Source organism: Corvus cornix, chromosome 12 (genome assembly GCF_000738735.6).
Source record: "Corvus cornix cornix isolate S_Up_H32 chromosome 12, ASM73873v5, whole genome shotgun sequence".
In the NCBI taxonomy this organism is placed as follows: Eukaryota; Metazoa; Chordata; class Aves; order Passeriformes; family Corvidae; genus Corvus; species Corvus cornix.
In genome coordinates, this window is record NC_046342.1 from 2,708,068 (window position 1) to 2,728,535 (window position 20,468).

Below are 20,468 nucleotides of genomic sequence, written 5' to 3' on the forward strand. Positions count from 1 at the left end.
AATGTTTTTAGAAACGATTCAAATTTTCTGTCTGGATAAAATGAGGCAGCTCCGGACGAGGCAGTGGAGCTGCAGCACTTTAAACAAGTAGAAGATTTGAAATAACAGTCTTTTAAAGTTTAAACCATTTTATTTAGGAGTAAATAGAAACATCTGGAATGTTTGATATCACTAATCTCCACTCTTTTTTTCCTACTTAGATTAAAGTCACACTGTTATTTCTCTCCAGGGGGAGAAAAAAGTCAGTTACTCAGTTGGAATTTGGGGGAGGGGGATGGGGATGACACTCAATCAAAACAGAAAAACTTTAATACTCAAAATATGACTCCATTTTGTCTATAAACCCAGGGTTTCCAGTACACAAGTTTGATAAAATAACTCTTCCAATATTTTAGCTGACTTTTTCTGTAATGAAACTTTGCATAAATTTAGCATAGTTGTAAAGAATGTTGGGGGTTTATAACCAGAGGTTTAAAGAGATTAAAATTGTATCTTTATACAAAGCACTTAAAATCACCCAGAAAATGATGTGGAACTGGATTGACTATTGCAGCAAATAACATGACAATTTTCTACTTGTTCTCATATGCCTGTTTGACAGATCCATCCTGAGCACTTTTAGTCCTCACCACAGAGGATGAGTTAAAAACAAAGCTGAGTATTTCAAGGCATCCTTTGGCACCAGTGTAAACTCCTAAAAAGCAGGCTCTGGGTACAGAGGGAAAGCCAGGGATTGGCAGGAGTAAATCCCACAAATCCCTACAGCCCAAAATGTCCTCTCTGTTGCATCAGTGCAACCACAACAGACAAAGCGGCAGGAATTCCCATGGGAGGAATTCGACCAACTACTTGTTTGAAGTAACCCACTGTTACCAGATCATGCAGCCCACATTTCTGGAGATAACCAGCCTAGAAAAAGGGAAATTGGTGGTATTTTTATCCATTTAAACAGCACAAATCTCGGTGCAAACCCTCCTACATTTTCCAAGAGGGAAGAACTAAAAGGAATTTATGATTTTCTGCTGTGGTCAGTCTTAGGAATAAACCAGTTTGTAGGGCTGCATCTTCATTAATATGGATGTTTCCCATCTCTTAATCTTATCTTTGGCCATCATTGTTTCTTTTCCTGTGTGTTTTTATGGGAATAATCAACCACAGCCAGCTGGAAAAGGGATCCCATGTTACTGCTGTGAAACTGGCACCGTGAATTTTCCTACACAAAGCCCAACTGATTTGTTCTGTCTGAGCCCTGGTACCATTTCACTGTGCACACCCAGGGCTGGACAGTGTTCAGCAGACCCCACAACTGCAGAGCTTTGTTTTTGGCAGCAGACTTACATGTCCAGTGCAAATCTCACAGTAAATCAGGCAATGTGAGGTGATTGGCACATGGGGTAGGGCACGAGGGGGGTGTTAGCTAAGGTTCATGGAAAAACCACATGGCTCAAACCATGGCTCATGTGGCAAATTCAATACTCACCTGAAACGCTCTACAAAAGTAGAATTAAATACAGATCTTGGGTTCTCGGGGTCAAACCCAGGTGACAGAGCACTCTTCAAAAGAGACCATTCAAAAAAGACTTCTGAGACTCCCACTGAGGGCATGAAATGTGCTGATAAACCCTGAGCCAAAGGGTATTTCTAGATGTGCAAATGCCTTCCTAACAAACTGAAAGCCTCTGGTACAAGAGTGAAAAGATGAGGGAAGATCTGTATTTAATGGTTTCTTCAGAGAACAAGAATTACAGCCATGTAATTTGCTTTTCTCCTGAAGAAAGGAACTCCAGCTCTTCATGGATGTAATTCATGGGGGGAGGATGACAACCTCCCCAGAATCGTAAAAGCTGAACATACAGGACTGTGCTCTGCCTGAAGCCAAGAAAGAAGAGAAGAACTTGGCCCAAAAGTTTGTCTTCTCCAAGCAGAAAATAACAAAGAAGAAAAGAGTTCATGGAAATAAATAGTGCACTTTGAATTAAGATGTAACCTTTTAATGACAAGGGAAAGCATTTATTTAGAACAATTCAAGCTGCTAAAGAGGAGAAAGGAAACAAAAATTCTTGAGTTTAAAAAATTTCCAACACAATATAGGATGCAGTGGTGTTTTGATTATGGACCTTCAGGTAGAGAAAAAATACTGTCCTACATTTGAAGCTTATCCATAACGTTGAAATTTTTCACACCCTTCTCATTTTTCCCTGTGTTCTATCCTGTAGAAGATCCCATTTTTTAAGGTGTGCACAGCCTGTAAAAATATCAGTGATTAGCAACTAAAAAACATTTAAAATCTAATAGTAGCAGAATAGTCCTGGCAGAGCAGATTTTTTTTCCTGATTTTTAACACAAAACAGATTTTCAGAATGATTTCTTTTTTCATTAACATGAGTAGGACCCAGGACTCATTCCCCTAATCTCCAAGCAGGATATTAATTTAAAATTTAAAAAAAAACCTTAAAAAAAGCCACCTTTCTGCACGAAATAGAACTGTTTCCATTCCACTTACACAAGGCTACCACGATGTTTTCTATATTAAAAGCTACATGGAAACCATAAAACGAAATTCTGGCTTTTCATCCAACATCAGAAACTGTTGCCAGGAGTGACTTTCACTGCTGGCAGGTTTGAATTGGTTGAAAAGAAAAGTTTTTATGTTTTCTACATGAAAAATTAAGGGTGAAAAACGCAATACAGCACCGCTGGGTGGTTTTTAGCATCTGAAGAGGAATAATCTTTAAGTAGCAATTGCCATGTCACCTGTATTCTTTTCAGCTTTTCCTTTTATTCTCAGAACATTCCAGGCAGTTGTTTCCCACCTGATGCAGATAAAACAAACTGAATTTCAGGATGAATGAAGCAGCAGAGGAAAGAATCAGACTGGGGGTGTAAAATTCTGAGAAACTTGAGAAGTTTTTGAATCTCCTCACTTCAGAATGTTTCCATTCTCAAATGTGAGGGAACTAGAGAAACTTTCAATGGACAATTACAAGAGTTGAGATGCATTTTTTTCTCCTGGTTTTCACTCAGCTGATGCAGTTTGGCCTGGAGGTGAACTTGGTGAACTTCCCAAAGGCTGTTAGACCCACCAAGAGGGTGTGATCAGTCTTGTCTGCCTTCAGAATGAAAACTTTGTGAGAAATGCAACAAAGACTGGAAAAAACTGCAGAAAACTTTTGCAAAGTCCTGTCTTTATGCAATTTCAGACCTCTTTTAGATCCTCCTCAAACCTGAATAACTAAAATGAGCCGTTTGTGAAGCTTCACACCTCAGTGGTCATCTGAGACAGGCTTCCAGTGAGGGAACTCTTCCATTCAGAGAAGGAGAACACACATCCATCCAGAGATTCCCTACTGCATGTTTATAAGACAAGAAAATATCTAAATTAACAACAGGAGGCCAAAAAGAACAAATCAGAAGTTGATAGCCAGTGTCTGGCTTAGTTATGTGCATTTTTCATACGCCTTTCAAGTAAATTTATGCAAGTCTTCACAGAAACAGAAAAATCCCAGTGAAAATCCCTTCTCTGGTGTCTTGGGTTGAACCCTCTGTTTGAGAGGGGATGTGGAAGAAAAATCTCTTTAGCAGTGCCAAGTTTTGTCAGTTTGGATGGGCTTAAATGAGAGCACTGCAAGGGAGATGTGTTGGTCACCTGCAAACAACACCCAGCCTCTTGCAGGTTCTTTATTTCAGAAGTGAAAGCTGTGGCCATCTGTCCATAGTGACTGAAGAGAAAATAAGGGCAAATCATCCAAATTACAGCAACAAGTGTGAAAACTGGTCTTGGTAGGATTGAATGATCAACCTGATCCTGAGCCCAGTGTTTATTCCTAGTCTGCCATCCTCAGAGAGATATAAAATGAGGGGATGCTCTGCCTTATTCTTCCGCCTCTCCAGGAGTGCAGAGGACTCCTGCAAATCCTCCCAGGGATGCTACAGACATCGCAATCTTCTTCCAGCAGCTCTTCTTTTGCTGGCCTCCTGAGAAATGCAGTACGAGGGAATTAATCCACCTGGAAGGGCCCCACACACAGCTCAGGGATCAAATCTGACCTAAGTCCATCACTCTCCGCTGCACACCTAGGCACTGCTTTGGAATCTGCTGGCCCATTTTCTTTTCTTTCTTTCATTGTCATTGCACAGATGTGAAATGGATGCAAAAAAATCAAAGTCACTGAGTAAATAAAATGAGAAGAAAAATCACAGAGGCCTCTTGGCAGAGAGGAGGGAGACATCCTACCAGAGGTGCTTCTACAGCTAAGAGCAGAAAGGAAACTGAGATGGATGTTAGATAATTAATGTTAGAGAGATAATTAATGTTCATTTGGGTTTAAGTAGTGCAAAAGAATCATTTCTCTGTGAATTAAGTGGACAAAGAGATGCAGAACTAAAAGCTACCTCTCAGACTAGAAAGAGAACTGAAAGGATGTAATTTGCTTTGTTTTGCTTGAAGATATTTACACTCACCCCAACCAGAAAGACATCCTGACAGAAATGCCAACAGGCAACACTCCTCCTACAGCCACCAGGGAGAAAAGAATGCACATTTAGAGGTCATCTTTCCCTGAAGATCACCGTTACCTGGGCACCTGCCTGTCCCAATTGAAATTTGAATTTGAATTTTCTCTAGTGATGAGTGCTCCTGACTCAATGGAGTCAAGACACACAACCTCAAAGCTGAAGATCCGTATTTAACCACTTACCACAGAACCCTGGGAATTCCCCAACTCTTAATCTCTACCAGCAGCTTCCACCCTCTTTATTTCATGCTCTGCAGATGCAGCCAAGAGATTTCACTGCCCTAATTTGACTTCTTGCCATCATTTTCTTCTAAATTCCTGGGTGCATCTCCCTCCCACCCCCCCAAAAAAACTATCAATTTGTAGAAGTGAAAAAGCAGAATGTGCTATTTATCTTGGATGAAGGCAAAACCCCCAAATCTTCTGAGACAAAAATGTTCTTTAGAAGATTCTTTCAAGACAAAAAGATCTTTTTCTTAATTATTCACCTCTTTTTCTTGTCAGGCTCATGTAAAACATGCACATCTGATGTGGTGGTATCTGTTCTCTGCTGCAAGCTGGCAGAAATACTCGATCTTAGAAAGATCAAGCAGAGCACACCTGAGTGCAATGAAACACTTCACTGCAATGGAAAAGGCAAAAGACTTCACATGATTTTCTTCAGCACTCCAGCACAAATTTTACAGCTCCTTAACCTGCACTATATTTGGCACCATTGTTCAGTGCAAAGATCTGGTATAATAAAAAATGCCGTGGATTTTTGTGTTTAGCAGAATTTGGGCAGAGATATTTCTAAGGAATCGTTCCTAGTAGCCAACTCTTACACCTCAATATTTGCCTGCTTAGGCCCTTCCTACTAAATTCCAGAACCACATCTTTCATTACCTAATAGGAAAGAAAACCAATCCCTCTTAATCGTGATTGATGTGTGGCAGTGCCAGAACTGAACAGATTAAATTTTTTAATCAAATTGTTCCTCATACTTCAGACTCCCCAATTTCAATTATTCTGTTAGTGCAGCAATGGCAGCAACAATATATTTTTTTGAGCAAATCAAACAATATGTTTTAGAAAGCTTTCAGAACATTCTGCGAGCTGATGCTGGCCAAGCAGCACAATTTTATGAGCTATCATCACTCAAGGAGAGAAAGAACATCCAGTCAGGGTATTCTCAAATCACAGATTCCTGGGTTTGCATTTTATCATTTTATATCTTTGCAGTTTATCCCTTCTGCTGCACACAACCCCTTTGCTCAGATCCTCTATTTTGTTTTTCATGGTTTTCCTTTGGAAACAATCAACCAGTGCCATCCTCCAAACACACAAATACTCCGTGGCTTCCTGTTAACGTTATCTTGCATCGATCCCACATTAAACGTTTCTTTGGGTGGTTTTAGACCTTATGGGCATTTATTTTTAGCATACCTGGGTTTGGATTCTGTTGAGCCCTCGGAACCAGAGGATTTGTCCACGTCGGAGTTCTCTCTCTGCATGATCAATTTCTTCAACATCTTCATTGAGCTCTTCCTCAGGGACCTCCTCCTTCTCAGTGAGCCTCCCTGCCTCCTTTAAAAACTTTAGCCTACTTGTTGGGATGGTTGCAATGACCTAAAATTACAAAAAAGTACTGAAAACATAAGCCTCATTCAAGAGCAACAGTATAACAATCTGCTAATTACAAAAGAGCAATCATAATTTAGTAAGATCTAGAAAAGCTGAGCTAAGCCTGTTCCTAACAGCACTTTGCACTTGGACAACTCCATTTTAGTCCCAAAATATTTCGTTTACTATGTGAACAATCAGCATGATTTGCACCACTAAACCACAGTGTGGAGCAAGATCAAGGCTGGGAAAATTGTTACCAATAAAACAAACAGAAAATAAAACAAGATTGAAATATTTTAATGTAATTACGGAAAGAAAACTTAACAAGACTGATAGCTCTGCAATTAGAGTTTGGGTATTTGTAATGAATTATGGTAATGGGAGCTGAAAATTCATTGCATCTCATAAATCTTGCACTCCCTTGGTTCACGGCTTCAGCTTCCCCTTGTTCCAGCAAGTCAGGATTCTTTCCTGGCATTTCTCAAAACTGAGTTTTCTGAAAGGTCTGGATCTGGCTGTTGGACTTCTCATGGGACTCTAACTCTGTGTCCTTATCACCAATAAATTCTGATTAACTTAACCCCTCTTATTCTGTTTGCCCACCAACACGGTCCTTGGCAGTAACTAATACAGGAGAACAATCTTCCAACATTGCAGATACTGCAGCTGGACAATTGTTTTCAATGGATTTCAGTGTTACCCTCCTGGGCAGTCATTTTCTCTTTGTTCTGATTCCTTGAATAAAACCAGGAGCAGATTGGGCAATTTAAACATTACCTGGAATACACTGAATGCTTAAAGTAAACCACCTACAAAGTCAACTATTAGACCCACTTAGCAAAAAACTGCTGCAATTTTCTTTTTTGTCTTCGTTTCAGCAGTGAGCAACCACAACTGTGAAGCCCAGATGTGTGAAAAATGAAGAGAGAACCAAGACAGCTGAGGGAAATTGGTGAGGAGAGCTTTGGAAAACTGGAATGGATGCAGTGAAGACACGTGGAAAGGTTCCAAATATTTTCAGGGTGAAAGCAAACTTTTGAGTTTGCTGAGGGTCTCCTTGAGCTTCATGACCCACAAGGCCACTTTTATTATAATGTTTTCAAAGACAGATTAGAAAAAAAAAATAAATAGCCAAACCAAACCCAGTTTCTACACTACTATAAAGCCTTTTTAAAAGGGGGTTGAAAAATAAGATGCAAACCTGGAAAAGGAATGAATTGGTGTGACATGAGTAAAGACAGAACAGCAGAGAAAATGAAAGGGTAAATCTCATCAATTCAATACTTACTGAAAGTTCTTCAGCCTCCCAGCTTTCAAAACTACAATGCCAGCACTCTACAGAGAGAAACTGCTGGAGACTGTGGGATCTGATGAAATTGATGGTGATAAAGGATTTTTAAGCCAATATTCATAAAAATAAGTGTATTGGATCAGGATTCTATGTGATAGAACATTCCTCTCCTGCACCACCTCAGCCAAGCTGATAAGACTCTGCTCTGATTCTTTCCTTAAGGTGTTTACATGGCTTTTTTCATTATTCATTCATTTTCTGTATCTGCCAGCACCCACACTGGTCAGGGCACAGACTCAACAGACTGGAAGCAGATTAAAGAACTAAATATTATTCCCAGAAAAATGAACACAGCTTTAAAAAGTGATCCGTAATTCTGGGAATGGGACATGAAATACTTTAGAAAGCCTTGGTTGTCAGAAGGGATGGGAGCTGTTAGAAACCTGTCCCTCAAAGCATCTCAAATTGACTTCCTAGAAACTGCTCCTTAAATTCCTTTTAGAAGTGCCTGCTTTGACACTGGAACTTGGAAATCTTGATTGCTTTCAGTGGCTCACAAGAACAGTGGGTTCAGGAGGTAGATTAAAAATAAGAAGAACAAATTTGTTTTGTGGTGAATTTGAATGAGTCACAGCAGCAGAGAAAAGGCTGAGAAGGAAGAGAAGCATCATAAAGGAAAGGAATTCTCTCTCACTGAAGAGCTCCATGAAGAAAGGCCTTGCCACAGACTGCAAATCATGGGAATATGGACATAATTATTTGGTTTTAGCTTCTGTTGTTCTTTTCTGGTCACTACATACTGACCACAAGATGGATTTTTTTTTCCCCCCCTCTATATTTGCTTTCTTTTCAGTGATAAAATTGTGGCGGTGTTCCAATACCAGTTTTAATTTAATGTCTAGGGTCTCACAATAAGCCTGGGGCAACTAAATTATAAAAAAAATGCTGATATTAGTATTAGTTCTCAGTGATTATGTAATAGCCATGGATAACAAAATTTAGAAGCCAAAAAATTGATCAAAGGCCGTGGGAAATTCTTCACAGCTGAATGAAGCAGATTGGATTCTTCTCCCTCTCCCTGCTTTACTTCCCTCTTCTCCAAAAGATGGTATTTTCCAAACAGTTGGAAAAAAATCTTTAAAATCCTTCCTTTCTGAGATTATCAAACTGATTTTAGATCTTCCTCCAGCAAGGCCTTAAGTCAAATCCCAACCTCAGGTAATAATTATAGTAGAACCCTCTAACAGTGGTGGGTTTCAGCCAGATATGCATTAAAACCTGTTCTGAGTCTGAGCATTTCTAAGGAAAAATGAGGCCAAACTGTCCAAAAAGTGAATTTTTTTTTTCCAGGGGAGAACAAATAATCAGATTTGAAAGCAAGCATTTATTCCCTGCACTTCCAGCAGAACCGCAGCAGCTTCCAACTGCAGCTGGCCATTTCTTGACTCTTCATAGAGGCAAACTCTGGATCTACAAATCTATTTACATCTGAGAGAACAAAATGTAACTTCACTTTTTTCTTTACTGCACCAGGTGGCAACAACTTAAATACCCCATTAATGTATTCAGAGGTGAAAAAATGTTAATATTATTATTATTAACTTTGTAATCCATGTTTGCACATAACAGAACAATGTAGGATGTTAACAATAGTGATTGTGCCTGTATATTACTTCCAGAGAATGGATCCCAATTTATTTAATATCATCTCATTGACATTTATTTCTTCATCCATATACAATTATATATTAGCCAATGATGACAGAGGATATAGCAGAAATTTAAAAGGACACACTAATTTAACTGCACTTTTCTACAGCTATTAAAAGCAAAATAATCTCTTTTTTTTTTTGCACTTCCACTTCCATTGTTCACACACAGAATTAGGTGGATGGAGAATCACTGCAGGAATATTTTAAACATGCTGGAACTTTTCCTATGAGTTGGTTGACCTAGAATTGGAACTTCATTTCAGCTCCAAAACTTTGCCACATCCTATGGAAGGAATTCTCTTCCAGGGAAGGAACAGAATTGCCTTTGTTTCCTTTTTTTTTTTTTTTGTGACTAAAAGATTTAAGTTGTGGCTCAAACATCTCTCACCAAAAAGCCTAACTGAAGATGGCCCTGGTGACAGCACACCCTGCTAGAAAGGAAAGGTGTGAAAATTAACAAAAATCCCCAAAGGAACAGAGGGATAAATTATCCTTACTAATATATCTCTCCTCGAAGCTCTCAGAGAGCACCCTGGCTTTCAGTGAGGGCTGCACTTGACACTGAGAGAGAGCAAGGAAATAACAGGAATATCAACAATGTCACACCTTATGATGTGCAGGTTCCTGAATGCTTACCTGACCCCACACCAGTTCTCCTAATCCAATAAATACACACCACATCCACTGGTCAAGCTGCAGGGGAGAACAGCTGAAGGGTTTTCCTCCAAACTGGACAATTACTATCTACAAAGAGAAGCACAGAGGAAAAGGGGTCAATTTTTCAGGAGGAAAAGGCAACAAAACAAAAACAACCAAACAACCAAATGAAAGAAGCTGCAGAATTTTGGTCCCCAAAAAACCCCACCAAACTCCACAAACTTCTGCATCCCCAATTAAAGGTCAAAAAAAGCCACAACAGTTCAGAATAAACTTCCTCAGCCTCATATTTAACAATGCTCAGGTATGAATGGTCAGGAAGAAAGAGAACAGGACAGTCCCCACGTGCTCTCCCAGCTCCTGAGAATTCTCAGCTGGGGATTTATTGACCGTGATGTGGTTTATTTTGGAATGCCCATTGCAAGAGGGACTTTTCCCTCTGATAAACATTTTATTGTGTATTTATAGATGTGCCATCATAGAGAGACAGATGGTCCACAAAAGTCTGGTCCTGCTGGAGAAACGGGGTGGGAAAACCCCACACCTTCAGCAGGATAACACCACACAGAGTCTGAGGAGGTCGTTAGGCTGAGAAGGTTTTGCTGACTGAAAAGGAAATATTATTGATATTTCTTTTTAATATTGCTGCTGCAAAACCTGAAATCACAAGCCAGAGATTTAAATTGTCCAAGTTTTAAACCCATGACTTTGAATTATTTGTCAAAGACCATCACTGTGAAGTTGTGCTCCTATCACTGCTGCACTTCCTCCAATATTCAGTTTATTGAGGAGTTTCCCTTTTCAAGCCACTGCAGCCCAGGTCCAAATTGCTCTTTCCTCCTCCTTGCTGCTGCCAGGAGAAAGCTCCCAATACTGAGCTGCCACTGCAGAGCTGAGCAATGATGTCAAGATAGAAACAGATTTATAAATGATAATATCAAATAATATCAGGTACAGGACGGATGCAGGAGCAGAAGGAGGAATTCTTACAGAAAAAAAAATTGGCAAAAATGTGTATTAGTGATCATGTCCACTTGTGACTGGCACAGCAAACTCAGGAGAGGAACATGAGGTATCACAATCCAGGAGCATTATTGCTGGGAATACTGAGCAGCATTGGGCAGTGGCATTGAACAGAAGAACAGTTCAGCATCAGCTGTCTGAAGGTAGATTTGTCTTTTCATGGAGTAATAAATAATTGTAAAATGCTTTGTTGATATACTTTAAATAATTTCTTCTTTAAAAACCAACTACAATATCAATGATGGCTGCTATTATTGTACATGCTAAGATTAAATTAAGAATTAAGCCATTCATAAGGATCAAAATTGATGTTGTATTAGTACAGCTACATAACATTTTCCATTATTAATGCTTGCATTGGTTGAGAAAATACATGCAACCAGGTGGTTTACCATTAAATGGGCCTCCTGCAGCACCTAGATTTAAAATTAAAGAAAAAGAAAACACACAGCAAAAAAAAAGCCCAAACAACTTCAGGTAGATTTCTGGTGGGTAGTTACTACTTCTTGCCCAAAGCACTACCTGAATAGCGAATGTCCCCAGGACAATAGTGCAAAAAATGGGATTTCTGAAGATGCCATCAAAGACGTTCCTCTCGCCGTGGATTTTGCGGGCGTTGATCTCGTTGAAGAGCTGCATCATGACAAAGGTGTTGAAGATGATGGTGTAGTGCTCAGAAGGAGGAGAGTGAAGCGGGGCGTTCCTCCCACTGTCAATCTTAAACATTTTCTCACCTAGGTGTAAGACAAAAATAGAAGTTCCCACTAGAACGAATCAAACCAATTTCTATTCCCCGTTTTCCTTAGCCTACTCTGCTTTTCCACCTTTCTAGGTGAAAACATTTCTTGCACCACTGAGCAAAACACCTCTCAAATTTCTGAGCAAGAAGCTTTTTGAATGCTGACTCCTGTCTAACAACTCTATGCCCCCACAAGGTTGCCAGTCTTATCTACTCCATAGGAATTATTCTAAGCACTCAATTCTTTCAGGTGGAACAAACCCTTAAGGTCATTCCCAGTGGGTTTGCAATTATCTCCAGTGGTTAGAAGCCACCCCTCTTCAGCAGGTTTTACCCATTTACCAACCCAGTAATTTCTGCCAAGCATTGAAGGGTATCAGTGATAAAAACCACAGATACTCGTGGTTTTAAATAGATTTGGGGTTGATCAGCAGCAGGCACTGCTGTTTGTTTTGATAATTTGGCTTTCACTCATAGATCTGACCAATAAAAAAGCAAGATACAACCCATGGCAAGTAACTAAAAATGTGGTGAGTTTTGAAAAGGTAAGGTTAAGATTTTTTTATATATATATACCACAGCCTAACAGGAGCAGACAGTGAATTGTGGATTTCTGATGTGCCTGATGTCTCAAACACATTTACTGTATGCTCAAGTACAGTCTATTTCTAAAAAAAAAAAAAAAAAAGAAGATAAAAACTTGATGGACTGGTCTCTGCAGAAACCTACTACAAAAGAAAGGAAGTATTATTTGATCAAAATATCAAAATAGAAATAATTCTCAATAATTTGAAATTTAACTATAGGAGCGCTGAGTTTAGAATATCATGTTACTGCAAAGCTGAGCCTCGTGGACCTCAGAAAGGAAAAGACTGTTTCCAAGGTTTATCAGAGGATTGCCTGGGCTGTGTCCTTCAAAGTATACAGGAGTTTTCCAGAGACACACAGGAGTAAGCAGAATAGGGGAAAAAGCCTGGTTTACTTTTCATCTGGCTCATTATAAAGTATCTTAAACCATAAAACTCATCAAGAAGTCCTTATAACCTCCCCATGAAGTTCACAGAAATTCTTGTTCCAAGAGTCTTATCACGTGAATTACCAAGACTTTCTTCACCGATTTTAGAGAATCTGAAATTCCAATTTCCTAACGCAGACATTCTCAAAATTCCCTGTAAATCTAACAGTTTTAGAGACCACCTCTCCTCAGAAACCTGGCAATTCTTTTGGTTTAACTCCTCTGTGAACAGACTATCACCTCCTCTGAGCATCCCAAATAAGCTGCCAGATTGCCATAAAATGGACAAGACTTTCACAGTGGAGCTCAAAAACCTCCTGAAAATCATAAATTTACATTTGCAGCTTATCTCAAAGTCTGGATATGCAGGAAAAAAAATCTGAAAGACAACACGTGCGATTTAACAGCGACTACAAAGTGACAAGAAGATAATGCCCAACAGAAAAAATCATCAGTCCTCTGATGCTCCACATTATTGTGGAGCAACAGAATCTATTATTAGCTCCTACTATTCCCTGCAGCAAGAAACATTTCTTCTCCTTCCCTCCCCTCTCCAAAATATAACCTATAAAAAGCATCCGTTGCCAGCAAGGCCTGAAGAAGAATCCAGTAATCCAATAAATTAGACTTTTTGCCCCCTTTTAATATCCATTCCCGAAATTAAATGTCAAAGCAGAGTGTTATTTGTATCACTTAATACTGATTACTTGCTTTCCATACTACTTTAGATCAGCATTATTTCTGGACTGTGGACAACACTTAGCTCTCTTCTCTCCAGCTCTTGGCAAAATGGATCTTGATTTTTATTGTGGTTTGTTTTGTGGGGTTTTTTAAATTTGTTTTTACATCCCTGCTCACGATGACAGGTCTACAATGAAATTTCAGCATAGAAGCATCAGGGTGGATACTCCCATTACAACATAACCTTCTGTGCTGTGTTTCGATATAAACTTTTGCCAAAGCTCAAACCTGTGTTTTGTGAGGGGAAAAAAGCTCGATGGGGCCATTCCCAAGGTAACAATATATGGCAGGTGACAACAACACGACACCTGCTGTGTTTCCCATCCCATTAACCAGCTGGATAACGAAGGCACACAACAAACGTGCATTAATTTGTTACATTTAAAGCGCATTTTCGACACTTGGGCTGCACAACCCAGCTGCTTGTGAGCTGAGCACCGAGTCTGGCCGAGCTTCTCACCGACAAAGAGCAGGGTGAAGATGAGGGTGAGCTGGTAGACGGCGTGGCCCAGGATGTTCTTCATCATGGTGCGGGAGATGAGGGGCTTGTTGCGGCCGTAGGGCTTGCGCAGCAGCAGCGCCTCGGTCGGCGGCTCCGTGGCCAGCGCCAGCGAGGCAAACGTGTCCATGATCAGGTTGACCCACAACATCTGCACAGCTTTCAGAGGGGAGTCCTGTGGGGGGAAATGGGGGAGTTTTGTATTTCCCTGGAAAAGCCTCGCTGGGGGTTTGTTTCTCCCGTGGGGTTGAGCTACTGGGAGCCTCCTTCCACTCGTTCTGCAGGACCAGGAGCACAAGGATGTGAGCGAGGAGAAATGATTGCCTGCAGTCATTTAAATCAGGGCCATTTGCAACCACCAAACTCACATAAAGCTTAACAGTAACTCTTTATAACACCTACTGCAACGCTCTCCGTTGCCTTCATGCTTGAATTTTCAGCTGAATTTAGATAACCAAATAATCCAAATTTCTTTCTTGGAAGAAAAGTTCTATTAGAACAATTTAAAAAGTAACATTTCCTTTTCACTAAAACCTACCTATCTTTTTTTTTTTTTTTCTTCAGAGACAGCTTGAAGTTATTAAAGATTTATGGAACAATTACAGAGACATCTTGACACATTATACTCAAATAAGACCTTTAACAGTAGTGACATAATAAAAAAAGAATCTGATCTTTTGATTTAAAAGTACTCTGAAATTTATTAAACTATATCAAATGTGCAAAAGCAACACAATCTATTATTTTACTAGTAAAAGGAAAGCAGATTTGGAACTATGGAAATGGAATGAAAAACCCCAAATACTGGTATTTGATGCAGGCTGCAGTTTCTGAAGCAGCTCTCCAGTCACTAGAAGGAGCTCTTTCCTCATACAATCCCATAAAGTCTGTGGTTATAATACAGAGGACTTTAGGTCATGTTTAAAACCCTCAAAATTAACTAAATAAAGCAAACTAACACAGATCTCAGGAGAACTCTGGACAACTCTTACAAAGTTTTGGTGTGTAACTCATGGGGGCAGCTGTAAGGGGAGAGAGATGCTTCGAGGAGCCAGGGGAGGAAAAACAAACAGGGATTTTTTTTTTGTAACAACCTCCTGTGCCTTTAGACTCTGAGTAAAACAGGCAGCACTAGCAAGGTCCGCTTCCTGTTCCAAACAGACCATTTTTATGAGGGAAAAAGGAATCACCAAAGTAATAAGGCATCAACATGACAAACCTCACCATGAAACTGAGTTACTCTGCAGTGTGAGAGCTGGAAGAGGGAGCACTATTTTTATGTACTTCATTACCATGGTGCTGCAGCAGTGAAGGAAAAAATTGTAGAGGACAGGATACGAACCAAAGCAAAGCCAACAAAACTCCCTGAGAGCTCTGCTCTTTTCTTCAAAGGGTTAAATGTTCATTTTTAATGAAATGCCATAAAAGAACAAGGGCCAACGTGCATTCAGTATCCCAAGGACTTACAGAAAACAAGGGTAAGTGCTTTGATCTCTTGTGCATCTGGTTTAGATTCCAACTTTCCCCTGAGATAAAATAATATTTCCCCTTAAAAACACATTCTTAACACATTTACACAGATTTTGATGCATTTCATTTATTATTAAAAACAAAAACAAAAAAACAACTTTTGGCTTATTCAAAGGGATGGAGAAAAGCAACCTCCTGTTTCTGACAGGTTGGGTTCCTCATGGCCGGGAGGACAATTAGCATTAATAGATTCTTGACCTCTTGGTTATGGGTTGCATTAACAGGGCTTATCTGGAGAGCTCAGCTCACTCATTTGAAATGCAGCTGCAGAAACAGGAAATGTCTTTGTCCCTAGAGGTGGTCAAAAAACTAAAAGTGATCGGGACAAACTTCATCCTAAATCGAGACTCACTTATTTTTATTAATATTAATGGCTCCAACAAAGAGAGTACCTGCAGTAAAAGCAGTTCGTGGCTGGGGCTCACAGACCCTCTGTGGGACACAGGGAAAAAGGAAAACATCTTTTCTGCTGAAGAATTTTCCTTGTCATGTTTTTTTGCCTGTCCCATTAATAAGTTTGAGAAACATTCTGTGCTTTGATCTGTTACAACAATTCAATTTCCACTTCACGCACTGAATTCTCCATCAATAAAACCGAATTTCCCTGTTGCATTTCACAGACAGAGTCAGAGATTCAGGGGTCTATCAGGGCCTGCCATATTCCCAGCAGAAGGGGAAGGCAGATTATTTCAGTCTCTAAATCACACAACTGTAATTGGCAGCCATCAGTTTTGGCAACAGCATGTTCTCACCATTTCACACTGCCAATCACCTTGGGTGGCTGTGGTGCCCCTAATAATTATCTATTATTGGCAGTGCTACACTGCTCAGTCAAGTGTGAGAGCTCGTTCGAGGCTGAAGCCAAAACATTAAATACACATTAGTCTGGGCAGGCAGTGGAATGAAATTTCCACTGCAACTCTATCTGATTTCTGATTAGTTGGTGGAAACTGAGGAAAACACATATCAGCTAAGGAGCTTAGGCTTCCACTGCGGATTTGAGTCACTTGTGCAAGTGGGATGCAAATCAACCTTCTTTTCACTGTGTTTTAGCCACTAACTGACCAGCCAATAATTCTTAATTCCCTCTCTGAAAACTTTGGGGATGTGAACCACCCAAAATCACCACTTATTCATCAAATTCTTTTCCACTTGACCTTGGAATAGGTTAGCCTTGGCCTAGAGGTAAAAGGAAAATGTCCCTTAAATCAAGTGATGTTACACTTCATCTTGGAAACACTTAAAAGTACAAATCGCCAACAGCTGGAAATAAACTACAAATCTTTTGTGACATGCAGAGCCTCACAAATTTTAGAGCTTGTTACTTTTGATTTAGATGACAAGCTGCAAGGGAACAAAAAGGTATTTCCACCCTTACCTCTTTATTCCCGTTTGCCACAGAACACATGCAGGGATTCACAAAAACGAGCGTTTCTGGGAGTTTACCTTTCTACACATTAATGCAAAAAAAATGGCAGCCCTCACTGTGCTGCTAGATCACACTGTCTGCTAATTCTATGGAAGTGGCATCCTCAATTCCATTTCCATGCCTCTAAGCCTTGCCAAAATAAAGCTAAACAGTACGGACTTTGATTTTATATTACAGCTTTTTCAAGTTTGCCAGTGCTATTATTTTGGAATTTGCCAAGTACAGTTCTGCAGTAAAACATTATAACCACATAAATTACTGCCTTATACATGTAAGTATAGATCATCCTCATTTTTTTGAACAAGACATGTAAAAACAATCAGTGATTCATGCAGCAGCTCATTGCTACAGTGCCTTTTAATTAACATTTAATTTTCCAAATATCGTGTCCTATGGAGTCACTGTTTTCAGTTCCTAATGTCTGCTAAAACATTAAGTCTCTCTCAAAGTGCAAGAATAATAATTTGAATGTAAAATGTTAAAACACAGCCTTTGTGCTCCCTTTCTTCAGTGGAACCTTTCTGAAGAGTTACAATTGCCTCAACGCTTGGAGCCACAGACTGAATCCGGCACGGAGAGAAACCCGCTTGCTTTTTGGCTCCAGCAAAAAACTGTTTCCGTTTGACTGAGCTGCATTTTAAAATCTTCCTTTCGTCCACACCCAGATCACTTTGAACAGCTCCAAACATAATGAGCTGATATCTTCTGGGTGCTGTGGGTTTGCTGGGGACAGGAAGAAGGATGAGCCCATACAGAGCTCCATAGGGCACCCAGAGATGTGGAGCAGTGACTCACTGCAGGCACAAAACTCACAGGAATCGTAGGCAGAGCTCCAAAGAACCACCCTCACTGAATCAATCAGGGGCTCTGCAAAACTGTTATTCAGAGAATGAAGTCAGAATATGAAAGTTTCTAACTCCTAAATTCACTGGAAAAACAAAAGATGGGTTTCAGCGGAGGCAGTGGCTGCAGAAGAGGAAGGACAATTCCACAGGAACTGGTCAAGACCACCACACCCTGATCACACTAAAAGTGTGCACTGGGCACCTCAGGGAAGGCAGCAAGAGGGAACTGGATTGGATTAATTAAAAATAAGGTGAATGAGCCCAGCTCAGCTGCACTGAGCCACACAGACCTCTCTGGGAGTAAGCAAAGGTGTGAACTCCTCTGGGGTCTGTGCACACAGCCACAGAGCTAAAACACCCCTGCACCCCGGACTGAGGGCTCCTGAGTCAACTTCTCACCAGAGACTTCTTCAAGCTCTGTTTTCCTGGATGACCCAGATCTCAGAGAGCCTTACATAATTACAGACTCACAACACAGAAGTTCATTATTCTCTGAAAATTCAGATCTTGTGGCTTATAGATTGAGCTGCTGTAAACTGAAACAGGGCCCCATGTAAGTGAGATCCCTCGGAGGGGCAGCTCTGGCAGCAGCTGCACTAAGCTTGTCAGCAGGTGACACTGGATCTGTAATTCTTATGCTGCTTAGAATATGATTGCTGTCACCTTAACACGACTTCGTGCTGGGAGCCAGGGGAGACAAGAGAAACAACCATTTGCATTGGTCCTGTGCATAATAACTTCTTTGACAGCCCCCTGCTTGTCCTCTATAAGCTTTATCTGACACTGGAGCAGTGCAGGGGGTCACAGACACTTTGTACACATAAGAAGACCAGGACAAAACAGAATTAGTAGATGTGGTAGATACCCTCTAACAGCGGCACCTTCTTGAAGCAGCATCTATCTTGAAGCAGATAAAAAATGAAATGATGTTTGCTTAAAATGAACAGAATTAAACTAGACAGCAGTTCCCTGAAGTGGAATTGGCAAGGACCCCCACTTTATTAATCTATTTGAGGAAAAAAGCAGCAGACTGTTAAAATGACCACTAATGGTCCCAGGTTCTGCCTAATGTTTCTCTTAAGCCTCTCCACAACCCTCCTAAGGTGCTCTGGAACAAACAAATCATCTCCTGTGTGGGCAATGCATTCTCTGGGTGCCCCTTGGTGGGCTGGCTTCACTCCCATCAGTTCTCACACAGTCATTAATTAATTTTTATACAGAATTGCTGTGGTTTCACTTAAAGTCCTGCGGGAAGATGACCACAGCCTCCTATTTACATGTACACCAGAGCAATTGCAGGATCAAGGCTGAATAAAGTTAAGCCCATTAAGTTGCAAAGCACAAGCCAAGTGTTAAAAAAGATTAGTCCAAGCAAAGATTTTTTTATCTTTGTACTTCCTTTAAGCATAAATCAGAAAGAGTAGATGAGTGTAAAGGCAGCTTCATCCTGAAGCATCCCAGTGTTTCAAGCTGGTTCCAAACTGCAGAACAGATTATTTGAGAGGTGGCATGAGGAAGAACAGAAGAAATGTTATTACCTACAATTTTTCTCATTCTATATCAAAATGTCATCAAAAGGACACCCTGAATATTAATATTAATGATGGATTGAAATTATATTGTGTGTGTCAGAGAAAGCCAAACCGACCACCCAAATCAAAGGAAAATTCAGTCCAGTGTGGACTTTCTTCGTGTTCATTTTGTGCTGCCTTTTAGGAACTGTAGACTTTAGCTCTGTTTGTTTGGTAAGGACTAAAACATTTTAGTCAAAATCTTTCAGTCAGGCCTGTGCACAGTTCTGCAGATGTGGACGTACATGTGTGCACCTAGCCTGTTGCGGGCAAATTTTTTTTTGGTAGAGTCCTGCATTTTGTGCTGGAGCTATTTTCATAGCAACCAGAGGGTACAGCATGTTCCCAAGTGCAATTTTTAGCAAAGCTTTTGAGCCAAACAGAATGTCCTTTGGCTGGCTGGAGTCAAAGCCTAACATAATAATGTACATTTGTGAGGCAAAATCCTTCTTGAATGAGACAGAACCGGGAGCAGCTCGAGATTAGCCACAGTCAGGCTGGGTGTAAACAGTGGCAAAAGGACAGAACTGCTGCCTTTCTGCTTCCATTTCCACTTCGGCTCCTTCCACGCTTCTCGTTTGGGTTTGTATCTTTACTGCCAAATTCAGGAATTGCACAAGAATCTGCTTGCAAAGCAACACAGGAGTTCCAGGAGGTGTCCACTAAAACCTGTGAGCAGGGACAGCAGGCCCAGGGATGGTCTCACAGACCTCTGGGGCAAGAGAAATGCACTGGGCCTGATCCAAATCCTAGAATCCAAAGGAATGATTCAAAGGATGAAAAAAAGCTTCAGAATTAAAAAAGGAAACATATTTGCACTGGTTATGCACTTCACATGCACTTAGACTTGATTTAAAATAGTCCTTGCACTGATCCAGCACTGTTTAACCTCTTCAGGAATGGAAAATTCTTTGGTTAACAAATAGAATGAGTTTCCCTTCGTGCTTTCACAGAACAACTGAAGAAATTCTGGGCATTGACCAGAAGATTTCACCTTAAATAAAAGTTGATATCAGTGACAAAATGTCAGTAAAACAGGGTCTTAAAGGAAGCACTGGCCTCAGCTGCAGCGATGGTGCTGCCACCACCCTGCTGTCAGCACCTTGCTCTGGGTGCTTCTGTACCACTTGTAAAAACCTCCTGGAGTTTTAGTCCTTGTTCTTGTGTTACCAGCAACAATCACTTCACAGCTGGACATTTTCTCAACATGCTTGAAAACATTTCCAAAGGTAAATTTATCCAACTTTGCTGCAACACCACAGATTTCATCCCTCAGCACAGGCTCAGCAGTGACAAC

The 20,468-nt window shown here is 40.4% G+C and overlaps 1 protein-coding gene across 14 annotated transcripts in view; it reads right to left on the minus strand.

Moving 5' to 3' along the window:
- The window catches only part of ATP2B2 (ATPase plasma membrane Ca2+ transporting 2), a 385,606-nt gene that overhangs the window by 14,263 nt on the left and 350,875 nt on the right, over positions 1-20,468 (minus strand). For all 14 annotated transcript variants that reach the window (XM_039558683.1, XM_039558677.1, XM_039558674.1 and 11 more), the window contains 4 exons: positions 13,758-13,971; positions 11,325-11,536; positions 9,759-9,866; positions 5,940-6,122 (listed from right to left, as the gene is read on the minus strand). In XM_039558683.1, coding sequence (XP_039414617.1) covers positions 5,940-6,122; positions 9,759-9,866; positions 11,325-11,536; positions 13,758-13,971 — 717 coding nt within the window. The remainder of the gene's footprint in view (positions 1-5,939; positions 6,123-9,758; positions 9,867-11,324; positions 11,537-13,757; positions 13,972-20,468) is intronic.